Source organism: Triticum urartu, chromosome 5 (genome assembly GCF_003073215.2).
Source record: "Triticum urartu cultivar G1812 chromosome 5, Tu2.1, whole genome shotgun sequence".
NCBI classification, from domain to species: Eukaryota; Viridiplantae; Streptophyta; class Magnoliopsida; order Poales; family Poaceae; genus Triticum; species Triticum urartu.
In genome coordinates this window covers 639,850,590-639,868,324 of record NC_053026.1, presented here as the reverse complement: position 1 = coordinate 639,868,324, position 17,735 = coordinate 639,850,590, and the positions used below count along the sequence as shown (strand labels likewise).

The following is a 17,735-nucleotide window of genomic DNA, read 5'->3' as shown; positions in this document are numbered from 1 at the left end:
CTCCGTCACACGGAGTGACAAATCCCAGTCTCGATTCGTGCCAACCCAACAGACACTTTCGGAGATACTTGTAGTGTACCTTTATAGCCACCCAGTTACGTTGTGACGTTTGGCACACCCAAAGCACTCCTACGGTATCCGGGAGTTGCACAATCTCATGGTCTAAGGAAATGATACTTGACATTAGAAAAGCTTTAGCATACGAACTACACGATCTAGTGCTATGCTTAGGATTGGGTCTTGTCCATCACATCATTCTCCTAATGATGTGATCCCGTTATCAATGACATCCAATGTCCATGGTCAGGAAACCGTAACCATCTATTGATCAACGAGCTAGTCAACTAGAGGCTTACTAGGGACATGGTGTTGTCTATGTATCCACACATGTATCTGAGTTTCCTATCAATACAATTCTAGCATGGATAATAAACGATTATCATGAACAAGGAAATATAATAATAACTAATTTATTATTGCCTCTAGGGCATATTTCCAACACACCAAGCTCGGTGCGTATAGAGTGAGCACGCGCCTGAGACTGCGAGGAGAAGCTGGTGTGAAGCGCCGCCCACGCCTCCCGGGATGTAGTTGCAAAGATGACCAGCGACGAGACGCTCGGAGTGAGCGAGGACTGGATGGCAGAGAGAATGGCCTGATCCTGGGCCACTCATGTATGATACGCCGGGTGATGAGTGGGCGGACACGGGATGGATCCGTCAACATAGCCCTCCAGATAGCGACTGCGCAGAAGAGGCAACACCTGGGCACGCCAGGACAGGTAGTTGTCCGGCGTGAGCTTCACCGGCAGCAGATGCGAGAAGTAAAACGGTGACGACGCCGTGACCTGAGCGGCGTGAGCATGCATCGATGGCGCGTAGGGACCCGTCGATGGGGCTGTCTCGAGATGAGGAGCACCTGCCGATTAGACGCCAGGAGCACCGAGAACGAGGGCATCGGCTCCGTAGTTCACCGCGGCCCCGTAGGATGGCTGCGGCGGTGCAGCCACGAACCCGGACGGCGCGGAGTAGGGTTGGTGCGGCGACGACGCGTAGGGCTGCGGCGGCTGCGCCAGAAAGTGCTGCTGCGGTGGCGGCGCGGAGTAGATCGGCGTCGACGGTGGCTGGTGGTGATGCGACGGGAGAGCCGCATAGGGTTGGTGATGATGCGGCGCCGCGTAGGACGCCACGGGCCAGGAGGACGGCAGCGGCTGAAGGAAGCCCTGGGCTGCCGGCGGCGCACCATACATGGCAGGAGCGACGCCACCGGGCGTCTGCGCGACGGCGCCGTAGGGCGGCTGCACAGCAACGCCATGAGATGGCGGCACAGTGAACTCAGCAGAGGAGTCGGCCAATGGATTTGATCCGATCGGGGACTCGGTCGGCGGCAGGGCCCCGTAGGCCGACGCAAGGGGCCGAGAAGCGAGGAACGGTGACATAGGGGCGAGGGCCGGCCCGGCGGCGGTGGCAGCGACGAAGGTCGGCGCACCGGCAGCGGCGGCGGCGGGAGACATCGAAACCCTAGTCTGATACCATGTAAAATACAATATGTTGAGAACTTGCTCGACACCCTAAACGGGATGTGGCTATTTCATTATATAGAGGTACCAAGAGATACAATACAATGTTACAATATTAATACACAGACTACGTGTGTATATATACAGTCTAACATGTCCGCTCGTTGCTGCCTGAGCCTGACGGGTCGGGTGACACAAGCCCAATGGCCGTGCCAGCGATATCTGGAGGTGCAGTACTAGGTGTTAGATAGATCGCTGTCGTATGCCATGATGTTCTCATGGAAAGAATTTACAGCGTAACTTAAAAAGTCAGGCAGGATGCCTGCAAGCTAGCGGCCGGCATGGCGAGGAGATGAAAGCTGCGTTGCGTTGCGGATAACAACAGTTGAGGTCTGGCACTATGTGTCATCCGGCCTTTTTGCACGGCTCCAACAGGACAGTGGAGGTCCTGTCTCATCGCCGTCCCGTCGTCGGGCTTATAAACTGCCACACACCACACGCGCGTGAAAATGAACACCTGATTTTGACGATCGAAACTCGTTTTTTCTTCTTTGGCCTTTTCATGGAGCGGAGCACCGCTCCCAATTTTATTTCTGAATGAAATTGATAAACAGGTAACAACCTCACACAGAGGGGGAAGCTACCACCAGTCCGCCACGCGGCCGACAGCTGGGCTGCTGGGGCGTGGCGGTGTTGTCGTAGGAGGCCGTTGGATCCGGTCGGGCGGCTGGATATATATGGGCCGCCGCCGAGGCAATGGTCTATGGTGGCTCTCCCATGCCGTCGGCACGGGAGATGGGTGGTCCAGTGAAAGTGTGGTGTGTAGGGATGTTGTCTGCGATGTTATGGACGGAAGTCGGTCGGGTTCTTACTAGTTGACTACATCTCCTCGGAGGCCTCCAACCTCTCCCTTCCTCGGATCATGCTCTTCGGATGAAAGCCTAAGGCGCGGTGTTGGGTCAAGCGAGGGCGTCGACATCGTCATTCCCACCTTTGGGGCGTCGTCTTGAACGCCATCGATCCTAGCCGTGCTCCCCTTTTGGGGCGTCGTTTTGAAGGTCATTGATCCTAGCCGCGCTCCCCCTTTCGGGAATCGTCTTGAAGACCATTAATCTTGGTCGTGCTCCCCCTTTGGGGCATCGTCTTGAAGACCATCAATCCTGGTCGTGCTTCTTGGAGCTGGATCCAGAGATGGTCGCCCGGGTCCGTTTGGCGTGGTCGCCTGTTTGGTGGCAATGGTGGCTTCGTGCAAAGTTGGGTTGAGGTGTCTCCCGACATGTTTGAGGGGTATTCGCGCCTCGGCTTGCCTCTGTGGAGCATGCCTTGGCAGCGACGATGGCATCATATCGGGTTTAGCTACAAAGGCTTGTGTGACGCAAGCTCGACCCTTTTCTCCAGCAAGGTTTGCCGCTTGAGTCAGAGTTGTCTGGTTTTCAGCATGGGTGGTCATCTGCTTTTGCATGGGCCTACATGAGCTCCAGCGTCTGTTTCGATGAGGGCTTCGTTGGTGGAACTCGACGGTGAAGTTGGAATCGCTGGCTCGTGGAGGGATGAAGACGATGACGCCTAGTGACAACCTCAACACAATGTACTCTTTTTGACGGCGTGGAGGTTTTCGCGTGGATGGCCATGTCGGTCGGTGTTGCGCCAGTTTTAGCCCAATTTTCCTTGTATTAACTTGGCAATTCTCTCCCCCTTTTTTAATGAATCGAGATCCTTCAGGTTTGACTTTTTTGTTATTGAAAAAACCAGAACAATCATAGCTTTAAACAAATAGCTTCTTGATATTTTCCGTGGCCATCGGAACTAGAAGTGCCATTCCTTTAGTAATTCGAAAAATGTTTATAACCTGACGATTATATGATACTTTATTTATCGCACACAGAATTTGTTATGGCTCGTGCAGCGGGGAAGAGTGTACTGAGGATTTCTTGCCTCTCAATTGTAACTCTATAATTTTTGAATAAAACTCCTTTTACCCCGCAAAAAAAGAGGGAAGAGTGTAAACCCGTTCCCTGTCACTGACCTCCCGGGCCCATGGGACATAGCCCAGGCAATGCGATCCTAGCCGTTAATCCGCTCCCATCTCCCCGCAGAGCATAAGCGACATCCACGGCTCAGCGAGGTGAAACAGCGCGGAGGCGGCGACAGGTAGAGATGGCCGGCGGTGGCGCCGCCGCGTCGGCGCTCTCGAGCCCGTGGAGGGCGCTGCTGCAGCGAGCGTTGGACGCCAACGCGCACCTCAAGCACTCCACCTTCTTCCAGCTCGTACGCTCCCATCTCCCATAGTTCCCCTCCCCGTGCCCTTTTTTGGGGGAAAACTTGGTACCCTAACGAACGGTCCGTCGTTTCAGGCCACGGTGGGCGGCGGCGGCAGGCCGGCGAATCGCACCGTCGTGTTCAGGTGCCCGCCTGCTCTGGTCTAGTCCCCTCCCTTTCCCCTCCAGCTCTTACCGGTTTTGATCTGAAACCTTGGTCTTGTTAGGGGGTTCCAAGAACACTGCGACAAGATTCAGATTAACACGGATGCGCGGAGCAACAAGGTCGCTGCTGCTATTCCCCCGTGCTTTCTAACCTTGTTATTATATATACAATCATAGTTCTTTCTCGCTGCTCGCTGATTCCCTTGCTGGTTTGGATGTGCGATTTGCGAACGAACAGATTGGGGAGATCAAGGAATGGCCCCTCGGCGAGGTAGGTTGTGAAGAACTTGCAGAATTGCGTGTCACAGTTTTGAGCAGCACAAGTGCCAATTTCCTGATCTTGAGATTCTTGCAGATATGCTGGTATTTCACTGATTCCTGGGAGCAATTCCGTATCAGCGGTATCATAGATGTGATTGATGGTTCCAGTCCGGATCCTGCCAAGCTCCAGGTTAGAGCTGAGTAGACTCTGCCTTGTGCTCTGTTCTGTGTAGTGGAGATGTCTTGCAAACGAAAGGATAACTGTAGTGAAAGATTTGGTTATGCACAAAACTGAACATATAACTGTTCTATTAGATTAGTTTTGTATAGTTTTTGCACACATGGAGTTTCCTTGTCTCATCAAGAGCAAATGCATGACCTTGTATTAATGTCTCCACAACTTTCACCTTTCAAACCTTTTGGCGATGCTCAGAAGCTGCACAAACTCAACTCTTCTATTACACATATAAGTAGTTTTTTCTTCTCTTGACGACATGTAGCAGCGCTGCTTTCATTGATATTAGGTGCTCCTTTATAATCTTTTTGCTCAACATTGGTTGTTTTACCAAACAGCAACGGGAGAAAGCTTGGTTCGCCAGTTCAGTGAAGTCAAGATCACAATACTTAGGACAAAGTCCAGGGGTTCCCGTCGCAAATGATGACCACATTAAGGATGTTCATATCGATCCATCAGCTGGCCCAGTTGATGCCTACTGTCTTCTGACTCTTGATCCAGAAAAGGTTAGGTTAAAGCTTTCTTGTGCCTCATGCTCATGTTTCTGTATCTGTATCTTCACCTACTTTGAAATACAGAATCAGTTATACTTAAATTGGTTAAATGTATTGCAGATTCATGTGCCCCTATTGTGTTTCTCAATACTCTTGGTTTTCATATTCAGGTTGATTATGTGAACTTGAAAAGTAATCAGAGATTGATGTTCACAAGAACCCAGGAAGGAGTTGAGTCCAGTGACTGGATGGCCGAAAAAGTTAGCCCATAATGACTTTTTTTGTTAAGGAAGAACAGAAAGGTGTTATTGGCTGCCACTATTTTTATTTTGTGATTTTCCATGGCAAGGAACTGTCTTCATTCTACTCCCTCCGTTCCCAAATATAAGTCTTTTTAGAGATTCCAACAAGTGACTACATACAAACCAATGTGAGTGAATCTACACTCTAAAATATGTCTACATACATCCGTATGTTGTAGTCCATTTGAAATGTCTAAAAAGACTTATATTTAGGAACGGAGGGAGTACAATATAGTTTCTAGCATGTCAAAATGTATTTTTTTGGTAGAGCATCCATGGATTACCGGGTCTGAACAGCTGTGCTATGTGCTTTATCTGCATAACAGTCATTTGTTAACATACATTATGACTCTAATTAACATTAGTGTTCGCTTTTAAATGTTTCTCTTTTCTTTCTGGGATTCTTACATAGCGTCTTTCTTGTAACACTCAAAATATATATTTGGGCATGTACCATTCAGGATTTCTACTGGAAATGTTAAGAATATGTGCTTAATCTGAATTACAGTCATTTGTAAACATTTAGTATCTTTCTTGTAAAAATCAGAATATATTTGGGCAGGAGCCATTGAGAGGTGTTAAGAATATGTGCTGAATCTGATTTACAGTCATTTGTAAACATTTTATTTAATGGCCGAGCCCTGCGATTTCTGATAACCACTTATAAACATGGCACTAATTAATGTTGATATTCACCGTTGTAGGGTTTTTCTGAGACGCTTACTTAGCCAGTATTCTTATGGAAAGCTTTGAGGCCTAGGTAGACACCTTGATCTGGTATGCAATAATTGGACGACGAATCAATCTAAATTATTCCTGTAACTACAATAATACTCCCTCCATCCGAAAATACTTGTCATCAAAATGGATAAAAAAAGATGCATCTATAACTAAAATACGTCTAGATACATTCCCTTTTATCCATTTTGATGACAAGTATTTCCGGACGGAGGGAGTATCACGCACACAAACATGCATGATTGCATGGAATTCTGCAATTACTATGTTTTTTTCAGTAGGGGTTAAAGGAGTATCACTTTCCTAATTTTGGACCCAGCTAGTTAGTTGGCCTCTGATCAAGATCGGAATTATGCGTGCTCTGCACAAATTTCAACCCATTGGCTGTAATTACAATGATATTTACAGAGTTAGTTGGCCTCTGATCAAGATCAATATTATGTGTTATCTCCAAAAATTTCATTCTATAAGCTCTCAGAGCCTCCAATGCCATCAAATCAGCCACGGTGATCCTGCTCCTAAGTCTGAAGCTGCCCGCCACCCTGCCGACTTCAGGCCTATTAGCCTTGTTCACAGTTCCGGCAAGCTTGTTGCCAATAGAGTGCAACCTCTGATGCCCCTGCTAATTGAGAACTACCAGAATGTTGTCATCAAGGGAAGCTGCATCTATGGTAGCCTCGTCTGTGTGCAAGGAATTGCAAAATCTCTGCATGAGGGCAATCTCCTGAGCCTCCTTGTTAAGCCACACATATCAATTATCAAAGGCATTCAATTTCGTCTCCTGGGAGTTTCTTCTCCAACTTCTTGAAATTCAGAGGGTTCAGCCTTTGCTGGAGAAACTGGATTGCAGGACTATTAATGGTAACCTCTGTAGCTCAGTTCAGCACCGCCGAGGACTGCTTTTCGTCGTGATCATGAACTGCTTAGAAAGACTGTTTGATGAAGCTCATGGAAGTGGCGGCCTAGCCCCATTGGGAGCTCTAAACATTCTGCACAAATCTTCTCTCTAACCGATGAAGTTGCCAACTTCATCAAGCCCACACCTGCAGATACAAACCGAAGTTCTCCAATCCTTCGCATCTTCGGTCAGTCTACTGCTGTTTGCACCAACCTCTCCAAGACCAGAATCATCCCAATCCAGTGCAATGGGATCGACCTGACAGCCACCCTGGACAATCTCCTGCGCACCATATCCTCATTTCCCTGTACCTACCTTGGCATGTCGCCTGTCCGTTCACCACCACAGAAATAATGACTATCAAGCTATCCTCGACAACTTTGCCAAGTTATAAGGGTGTCATGGGCAAAGCAAGCAAAGTGGTGTTGGTTCGACGTGTTCTCTCTGCAATCCCCTCTTTTCAGATGATGGCCACCAACCTATCCAAGTGAGCTGATGCTCAGATGAACAAGCTTTGAAGATCTTCTCTTTGGGCTAGCTCTGATAAAGTGTCAAGTGGTAAATATCTTGTAAATTGGAACAAAGTTTGCTCCCCGACTGAATTTGGAGGCCTTAGTATTCCTAATCCTGAAGCTTTCAGTAGAGCCTTGAGGGCCTTAGTATTCCTAATCCTGAAGCTTTCAGTAGAGCCTTGAGGGTTACACAGCTTTGGTTTAAGATGGGTGGACTAGCATAAACCTTGGACTAACCTGCAAATTACCATGGATAGTTTTTGCAAAAGCAGGTTCAACTCAGTCCATATAAAAGTAAATCTGTTTTATCTGTGCTCATGAGCAAAATAAACAGGTTTGACAAAACTATTAACCATCATCGGTTTACAATATTCTCGACAGAGTATCGTAATTCTGTTCTGAACATAACAAATTGTTTTCCACTGACCAAACAAAGACGCGCCACACGGAAAAAATAGTAACTGGTAAAATAATGGACAATATTAACACGAGTTGTACTAAACCCATACCCATCACTAATCATGCAATGGGGACTTAGAGCATGGTTAATAATATAGCCAGCAATCGGCTATAAGGAGTTGGCATGTCATCTACAGCCAACCTTGTAGCCGGCATGTACAATAGTAAATTATATATGTGTACTACTTCATTAGTAGTTGGCCCACCTTACAACCTCATAAAGCGTCTTGGGTCTCGTGCTAGAGCCGGCTACTAACCAAGAGTCCGCTTCTCTCCTCTCTCCTCTTCTCTCTCCTTCAACTAAGCAAAGATATAATATTCTAGTCCTTATAGCCTGCTTATGTCACCTTATTGTACTTGCTCTTATGAACTCAGCTGTTGCGATTCTAACTGAAACATAGTAGAGACCGTACTCTGATGCAAACATTAGGAAATAGCTGCAATTGAAGCGTAAAATTGGTTGTACTTCCATGTTAACTGTTTGAAGTACCAATGCAGGAATCAATTCCAAACTAAAATATGCCCAACAATATCGATGCACATATCATTCTCACATAAAACATTCCAGTTAGCATTAGCATGGTTTCTGTCTTCATATTCACTACTCCCTCGAGAGAGATTCTTTCATGGCATGAAGTTCCTTGACGATATCTCCGGTTGGCATTCTACTTGACGGTAATTCCTGAGAGCAGGAAATTCCGAGTTTAAGTAGCGAAACAAGGCAATCAATCGTTCTCTTGTATGCAGAAGCATTCACAGTTTGGAGCCCATACTCAAGATCCAATGATAGCCGCATGTCCACAACCTCCATCATACTATCACATAGACCAAGCTCAACATACTCACGAAGGCTCAATCCTTGTCTGAATTTGCTATCGGTGGGCCTCTTTCCAGTGGCTGTTTCCAACACAAGAATGCCATAACTGTAAATATCTCCATGCTTGGACACGGGGTTTCCAACACCATACTCTGTGACAATAACAAGTTCGAATAAGTAGAGTTTTTATGATGCATAGAGTTCTATATTTACATTCGTTTTTAAAACTTTATATAACTAGGCACAGAATAGGTAGAGTAAACATAGAAGAGGTGGGCTAACCTGGGGCAGCATAACCAATTGTCCCTCGAAATCCCATTGAGCTCGTGGACTGCTCGAGAAATGAGCTTCCCTTGTTAAGAATCTTAGCAAGACCAAAATCTCCAACATGGGCTACCATATTATCATCTAGGAGCACATTACTTGGCTTCACATCGCAATGTACAACAGGTGCTGGACCATGGCAGTGAAGATAGTCCAAGGCATAAGCCACATCAAGTAGTATTGTCACTCTTTGATGCAGATTCAAATACTTTTGCTCTGCTTGGTCACTTGTGTCAAGATGTAGCCAACCTTCTAGACTACCATTAGGCATGAAGTCATACACAATTGCTTTGAATTCATTCCCTCTGGTATCAATGCTTGAGCAAACTGTAACTATCTTGAGAAGATTGTGGTGTCGCATATTTCCTAATGCTTTGCATTCGGCAGTGAAACTCTTCGGCGCCTTTGGAGTTTGAAGTTTTAATACCTTGACAGCAACAAGGTTTGAATTTTCTCCAGCATGACCATCCAACTCTCCTTTGTACACAGACCCAAATGATCCAGAACCCAGCAAATTCCCTGCCGAGAAACCATCTGTTGCCCTCGCCAACTGACTATAAGAAATCAGTTGGTAACCTTGCATGGACGTTGTTGACGGGATTGTTGCTTGTCTTTTGTTTTGCCAGGTAAGAAGAAGCTTGTAGAGGAAGGCAAGAACAACCAGTGTTGCAATGATAGAAATAGGCATACACGCAACCGGGAATTTATGTTTTTTCTTTGCTAATTGCAAGGAACAAGGGGCCAAATGTAAATTAGGTACACCGCCACAAAGGTTTCCATTTCCTTGGATTGATATTGCTGAAGAATTTGCAAAAACACCAGTGATTGGCACTTCCCCAGCAAGGCTATTGAATGAAAGGTTGAGATAATAGAGTGTGGTAAGGTCTGCAAATGATTTAGGTATCTGGCCTGACAAATTGTTGCTCGAAATGTCTAGAGTTTGTAGACCTTTCATCTGACTAAGGATTGATGGGATGGTACCTTCAAATTTGTTGTTTTGGAGGTAGAGTTGCTGGAGAAGTTGACATCCACCGATGGTGCTAGGGATTTCACCTGATAATTTGTTCGACTCTGCATGGAATTCTACTAGATTTTTTAGATTCCCTATTTCGTGAGGCAGTGATCCCTCCAAGTTATTACTTGATAGAGAAAGATATTCTGATAGTGTTGGGATGTTGAATAATCCGCTGGGTATTGGTCCTGTAAAGTTATTGCTTGAAAGATCTAGTGTCAACAAGTTTGTTAGGTTTCCAAGTGTGCGTGGTAACCTACCACCGAAGGCATTCATGCTGAGGTCCAAAGAAATTAGTTCGGTAAGATTTCCTATATTCTGTGGAATAGACCCACTTATTTTATTTCTGTATACTTGGAGTAGGGAAAGGAATTTGAGGCTACTCAAGGAAGAGGGGAGGGTTTGGGTGAAAGAGTTAGTATAGAGAATGATAAATTGCAAGTTAATGAGGTTACCTATATCTTTAGGGATGCTTCCTGATATTTTGTTCTCTTGAAGGCCGAGTTGCACCAAGGAGGTGGAAAGGTTGGAAAGTGAATCAGGGAGGACTCCCTCAAACTTATTGGTTCCCAACCCCAAAACTTGTAACTGTGTGCAATTTGTTAACGTGGTTATGAACTCCCAATCTTTGGGCTCTTTTGCGCGAAGCAAATTCTGTTGGAGATTGATCCGGAAGAGATTCGGGAAGCTTCCAACCTCCGGAGGAACGATGCCACTGAAAAAGTTGTCTGACATCTGAAGTAATGCGATATTAGAAGCATTAGCTATTGCAGCTGGGATGGGGCCATGGAAGTGGTTAGCATCCAACGATATGTCTTGGAGAAGGTGAAAATTACTGAATGCGTTTGGAGGTATTGTTCCAGTAAGCATATTTTCCTGGACAGAAAGCAGTGTTAGAGAGGAGATGTTCCAAATGGAATTGGGGATCACTCCACTCAAGTTGTTAAAGCCGATGCTGAGCCGAGATAGTTTGGGTAACATGCCCAAAGACGGCGGGATAGGTCCGGACAGGGCGTTGTGATCGACTTGAAGATATTTGAGGTTGGAGAGGTTGCCCAAAACAGGTGGTATCCTACCAGATAATCTGTTGAGAAACATAGACAAGGTTTGGATGGATGGTGATTGCACCAGCGAGCCAGGGATATGCCCTGACAAATCATTTCTGGAAAGGTTCAAAGTGACAAGATTCTTCAAGCTGGAACCTATCTCGCCCGGGATCTCATCTTGGAGATGGTTTCTACTTAGGTCAAGCGTGGTGAGGTTGGTGCATCCTCCAAGAGCCACAGGAATGCTTCCCTGGAGAGAATTCACCCTCAGGCTTAGGAGCCGAAGCCTGGCAAGATGGCCGAGCTCCGGGGGTATCTGACCCGCGAGGTGGTTGTTGCCGATCGAGGTCAAGCTCCCTGAGAAAGGAGAGGTTGCCCAAGAATGGCGAGATGCGTCCCGACAGGTTGAAGGAGGCCATGCGCAGCGAGACAACCCTGTCCGGGTGCCGCCGCCCGCAAGCAACTCCTGGCCAGCTGCAGTGGTGGGTGGAGGTGTTCCATGAAGCCAGCAACCCTCTCGGGGGTGCAATGGCGGACTTGAAGGAGAGGAGCGCGAGTTGGTCGCTACCCCTACCCGGAGCGGGGGACACAGCAAGAGCGTGGGAGCAGAGGATGATGAAGAAGAAGAAGCTGAGCATTGTCATTGCTCCTGCTATAAGGAGAGGACTGCTAGCTAGCTAGCTAGGTGGCGGTTACGTGTGTGCACTAGCTCGCATACACTAAAGGGTTTATATAGCTGGAGCTGGTGCCTCGTCTCTAAAACCGGCAAGCAAGTCGTCTTGCTTGCCGGTCTTTGGTCATTGGTCGTTGGTGCTGTCTCCATCTTCCCGAGTGGCGTGGCGTGCGCGTTGGGCGTGGTAGCCGTGGATGGTCTTTCCAGCCTGCCTGCATCTGTGCCATGCTTGTGGGACCCTAGCTGGTGCGCGTTGTGCTGTGCTGCTGAGCATCTGATCTGCGGCTCGTCTCCTGTCCCGATGGAAGGTGGTTTCTGATGACAACTCCGGGTGGTGGGCACGGCGGGTGGCGCGGAGGCGTTTCTGGTGCTGGTGCAAGGATCGCCGTGTGCTCTGCGAGTAAAGTCTATTTTAAACCTTGAATTTGTATGGCTTGTCGAAATCATACCTCGAACTCTAAATCCCTGAAATTAACACCCTATACTTTCTAATCCCGGTCAACCCTGACCTTAGGCTTGTTTGGCGCACTAGAAAAGGAACCATCCCGACCGGGTTCACTGGCTACTCTCACTGACGATGCGGGTCCACAAGTCAGATTCGTCTGCTTCCTTGTTCTCTTCCAGGCAGCCAAATGGATTGATCCCCTCCTCATATTATCTTGAGAAAATTCCTTGTGTTTGCATACGACATGTAGCCAAAACGATCAATCAGGTAGTTGCGTAGCTTTGTACTTGCATGTCATCGGGTTAAATCAACCTAGAGCTGGGGACACGGCGCTGCACCTGGCCGCAAGGCACGGACGCACGGTCTTCGTGCGACGGTGGAGAAGCTCATGCTGCTGGCGCCCTTCTCTTCTCATCTTCGGCAGGGAGCCGCGACGGTACTTCTCGCTGTCATCTTCCTCGAGTGCAGCTGGAACCAAGACGAACTCCTACCCCTCCACTGGTGCATCCTCCGGATTGAGGCCTGAAGTAGCGGTATTTGCTCGTCGGAGCTTGTGGATCATGCCGCTGGCCGGAAACGTGTCCACTTCTACGACTGCTTCACTGGCGCGTGGGCGGACGTACAATGCGAGGCCGGCATGGTGTTCTTCCGTAGCGCATGCGACGCCGACCGACCGACATGCACGACGCCAACTTCCACGCCTCTTATGCGCGGGGCGAAGCGGTGCTCGAGGGTTGCCGGGCGTGCTGTTGCGCGCCGCTGCCGTACGTTGACGTCACGTTATTGCCCTGAGCTGGTCTTTGCGTTGCTAGTCATGTTGTTTCCGCCGTCGTCCGCCTCGGCGTCAATGGGCACACACTGCTCCGGCTCGCCAAGCCGTATGCACAGCAGGTGCTCGACAGCAGTGGCGAAGCTTCATGGAGTGCAACCTGGGCCACCGCCCTCCCATCCCATGAAGAAATCCATCACTACCCCTAGGCATTTGGGCCATAAGTACAGGAAAATAAGGCCAGACCTCATAACTTAGCCCCCCCTCAGCCCATTGCCCCTCTAGAATTTTGGCCCAAGCTCCGCCACTGCTCGACAGTTCGGTCGAGTCATGGAGGTGCGCACAGAGGGGATGACGAGGTCGACGGGACTTGAGCTCAACAGGTCATAGAAGCACAAAGGAGATTAGATAAGCTCAGTACGGGGGCGTATTGGGTATTCCTGGACGCTTGTCCAGCAGCCAGGTAGACACCATGCGTGCGCTAAGGAGGGACGCGACGGCACTTTGGATGGCCCTCGCCGACGTTCAATGGTCATCCTTGTGCTGGCCATCCTCTCGGGGCAGGATGCACACCAGGAACAGAAGACGACATCGGGGCGTTGAGGGCAAGCGGCACACCGCTCGGATGAATGGAGTGAGGAAGATGAATATGACATGTAGGCCCGCGGAGTCAGTGACAGAAACAATTGTTCCCAGCTGGGATTGTCTTTTTCCCGATGCAACAAACAGTGTAGGGTCGGCTTAGGGTTGAAATTGACCGGGATTGGTGAATATAGGGTGCCAATTTCAGGGATTCAAAGTTGAGGATTTAATTCAGACTATCTCTACGAGTTCAAAGTTTAAAATAGACTTTACTCGTGCTCTGCTGTGACCCAACACCAGCCACGAGACCGATCGAGGACCTGGCTTCAACATGGTATATGCGAGCACAACTCTCGTCCCCTGATGGTATTATTCGCTATACTATATATAGCAATCATAGTTTAATGTGTAGCACACACTTTCATCTCCTCTACCATGCATGTTATTCATATATGTACGCAATAGCGTCGTACTTGGTCTATCCTGTGCAGAGGCTAAAGGACAGTGACCTCTTTTTTTTATCATGACGTCTATCCGGCTAGAGCAAACAATATGACCATTTGTGAAATGGAGAAACATAACCATCTTTTAACCCTAATCAGGCCCTGAGGGAGGGGGGCAGCCGGCTCGGGCCCCCAAGATCGAGGGGGCCCCTCCAAAAAGTGTATACATATAGGCTATGACCCAACATATCTATGGACTGGACTGTTGGGCCTCACGCAGCACGACGGAATGTACTCGCACGACGAAAAAAGGGAACTGACTGATCCCTTCCGATTCATACCTTGGTTAGTAACTGCATGTCAGAAAAAAAGAACAGATTGATCCCTTCCTATTCCATTACGCACGCATTTAACACAACGATTCCCAATTTCTCAGCGGCCGCCAAGGCTTCGTCTCTTCGTGACTGCGAGTTCGGCGCTCCTTTTCCATTTCCTTCTAATAAATTGAATTTTCCTCCTCAATTCAGATCGACCGCCAATTTCAATTCCCTAGGGGCCATCGGAACCCAGGCTTTGCTCTTCGTCCATCAACGATTCGACCATCCGAGATATATCTTCTATTCATATTAAGGTTCCTAGTCTCCTAGCTAGATGAATGGCCGGCACATCGTTACTGTTCAACAGTTGTCCATTGATGCAGTTTTATTTATTTACAGCATTGTGTCTTGTCATCTGTAAGAAAGTATCCATCCGGTAGTAATGAAAGGAGAAGGAAGAAAGCTGTGGATGATTTAGTTCAATCACGGTGCGGAAATATTCATAATTGTTTCTAAGAGAGTTGGCGATAGTTGTCATAAAGGAAGGGCAACCAACTAATGGCAATTCAGAATTTGATCAGCCAGAAGAAAATATCGACACCAACATCAATGATAACAACGTTAGTGGCTCTAAGCATGTGTATGTAATTCACCAGATGCACATGCACAATCCGCTAGTGATGATGATGAACAACCAGTTTATATTAATGGTATTTATGAAAAAAATTGGGATAATCTTGATAATAAAGTAAGAGACATCTTAGTTGAGAAAGGGTCTATGAGAGACGACAAAAAATGGCATACCGACGATGCAGGAAGATGTTTTTCATATGCCCATTATCATAGGATATTAAGCAATGGGGAGGAACATGATACAAAATGACTAGTTTATTCAAAAGATGTCGACAAAGTTTTTTTGCTTCTGATGTAAGATCTTCAAGTCTAGCATTAGCAGAGGTTTATTCAAAAGATGTCGTCAATGTTTTTGGCTTCTACTCTAAGATCTTCAATTCTACCACTAGCAAGAATCAGAGATCCTTAGCACATGATAGATTAGGATTTTTTGGGGTAATATGTATGAATTACTTGATATATATACTGATTTTGGAAACATTTAAGTGTTATTGGTAATATTTCATATATATGCATATTATTTTTTATTGTTATGACGACTACATTTAGGGCCTCGGGTTTTAGTCTCGTCCCGGGCCCCCAAAATCTCAGGACCGGCCCTGACCCTAATCGCCGACATTTCCCATCTCTCATCCTTGGGCAGGTTGCAATGCTCTGGGCGAAAGTCTCTCGGGTTCTTGCCAGCCGAGCGTCCGTGGGTGCTGTCTCACCTCCTTGGAGGCGCCCGTCATGGAGGCTTGAACCTCTCCCATCCTCGGATCATTTTCTTTGGGTGAAATCGTCAAGCCTAGTGTTGGGTTTGGCGATGGCATCGACATTGTCGCTCCTGCCTTTGGTATGTCATCTTAAGACCATCAATCTTGGTCACACTTCCGGGGGCTGGACGCTCATGACATTGGGGAAGGGCAGGTATCAATCCAACGATGTGGGGATGCTAGGTCTATTTAGCGTGCTCTCCTGTTTGGCAATGATGGCGGCTTCATGCAATGCTCTCGGCGTGTTCGAGGGGTCTCCGTGCCTTGTCTTTGTAGTTTTGGAGTTGCGTAGCAGGGTCTCGACAAGGTTTGACTGCGGCGGCTTGTGCGGCCCAAGCTCTCCCCTTCTCTTCAGCATGGTTCGTCACTTGACTCAGAGTTGTCTGGTCTCCAGCGAGGGTGGTTGTCTATTTGGCATGTGCCGACATGACCTCCGACATCTGTTGCGGCGAGGGCTTCATTGGTGGAAGTCGACTATGAATTCGATATTGCTGGCTCGTGGAGGGGTGACGACGATGACGCCTTGTGTCAACCTCGACAACGTTTTCTTCTCGGCGGCATGTAGGTCTTCGCTTGGGTGGCCAGGTTGAGCAGTGTTACCTTGTGTGGGCTATGTGACGGTTTTAGTCTGATTTTCATATATTAACCTGAAAAGTATTTTCTCTTTTTAATGATTCAAGATTCTTACTTTAAAAACCCAGTACAACCATAGCTTTCGACAAACAGCTTCGCAACAAGATGACCATGATCAGCAGCTAAGTTTGATATTGTACTTTTTCTGTCAATTTTCTATTATGAGGATAAGAGGCTCCCATTCTCCCATGGAACTCTCACCCTATGAACTTCTAAATAACACTATTTACAACTTCTAAAGAAAACTATCAACCTGAATATACGATACCTTACTGAAGCATCTACAACAGGACTCGGTAAATCTGGGCCTCTATACGCCCACTGGCTCGCGGATGGCGCCGGACAACCCCTCATATATCGTGTCCGGCAGCCATGTACCTCAAATTTGAACTTTCAAATTCATGCAGATTCATGCACGTCCATCATACAAGTGAATGTCACACTTAAATAACAAATGTTGGTACCGAAAATACATAGTTCAAGTATAAAATTTATCTTATTTTCATCGTAGGACCACATATGCTCCACAAGATCACCGAGTAGCTATGCGTGCACCTGATTATCTCGAAGATTCTGATGCATCTACAGAAAATTCACAACTGATCTACATCTTGTTGCTCCGGAATGTGGACTTGTTCTCCCGACATCTCAAAATCATTGGTTTCGGCCACCCCGTCATCATCGCCCTTGGCAATCATATTATGCAAAATGACACAACATGTCATAAGCCGCCACAAAGTCTACAATTCCCATCTCATTCCTAGCTGCCTCTTGCATTGTTGCAAATTGGCTTTGTTTGTTGCCTTGGGGTTCGGATATAGTCTTCACAAATGTCGCGCACTGAAGATAGATACCATGGGCAAGATAGTATCCTATGTTGTAGTCACGAACGTTGATAGTGTAGTTCCACGGCGGCGATTCCCATTACAAAGTCTCCTGAACACACGGCAGATCGTTGAAGCACATTGATGTTCTCCGCGGGGGCGTCCGGGCCGGTGACAATGTCCGCGGTGGCGAGAACGGATGGGCGGACTGTTGGGGTGGTGCAGGCGGCGCTGAGGGTTCACTACAACGGCGGAGCAAGGGTGGCGACAGAAGTAGGGATGGGTGCAAAGGAGGAAGAATAGAGGAGAGGAAAACTAGAATCAGTGGTGATGGTGGTGGTAGTGGGGGGGGGGGGGGGGGGGGGGGGGGGGGGGGGGGGGGGTTGGTGCAACTTGAGGTAGGGTCCGCCTATCTGGTCGACGTCGTGGACGTGCTCGGGCCTTCCCATATCCGGCCAGATTTGACTAGATATGAGGGGTGCCGATCAGTCCGGGCATTTTCGACCGATATAAGGAGCCTACTTGGGTCAGATTTTTATTTTTTACCGTTCAGTAACCAGGCCGTTCGCCCGGAATGGTACACATGATTTCTTATGAATCATGCAGCGGGGAGAGTAAACT

The 17,735-nt window shown here is 47.7% G+C and overlaps 1 protein-coding gene and 1 pseudogene across 1 annotated transcript; one reads left to right on the top strand and one right to left on the bottom strand.

Moving 5' to 3' along the window:
- Positions 1 to 3,602: 3,602 nt before the first annotated feature.
- LOC125511486 (pyridoxine/pyridoxamine 5'-phosphate oxidase 2-like) lies at positions 3,603 to 5,613 on the top strand. The gene is made up of 7 exons (XM_048676870.1): positions 3,603 to 3,787; positions 3,874 to 3,923; positions 4,005 to 4,062; positions 4,181 to 4,213; positions 4,298 to 4,393; positions 4,777 to 4,944; positions 5,103 to 5,613. Exons 1-7 carry the CDS (start codon positions 3,677 to 3,679, stop codon positions 5,202 to 5,204), a joined length of 618 nt encoding a protein of 205 aa, XP_048532827.1. The 5' UTR covers positions 3,603 to 3,676; the 3' UTR covers positions 5,205 to 5,613.
- Positions 5,614 to 8,226: 2,613 nt separating this feature from the next.
- LOC125506424 lies at positions 8,227 to 11,684 on the bottom strand (annotated as a pseudogene).
- Between the last annotated feature and the right edge of the window lie 6,051 nt (positions 11,685 to 17,735).

Excerpts from the sequence above, each read along its gene's own strand:
- LOC125511486 (XM_048676870.1), top strand. The coding sequence starts at position 3,677 with ATGGCCGGCGGTGGCGCCGCCGCGTCGGCGCTCTCGAGCCCGTGGAGG. Across the intron at positions 4,063-4,180 it reads CGGATGCGCGGAGCAACAAG|ATTGGGGAGATCAAGGAATG; the intron begins GTCGCTGCTGCT and ends GCGAACGAACAG. Across the intron at positions 4,394-4,776 it reads CGGATCCTGCCAAGCTCCAG|CAACGGGAGAAAGCTTGGTT; the intron begins GTTAGAGCTGAG and ends TTTACCAAACAG.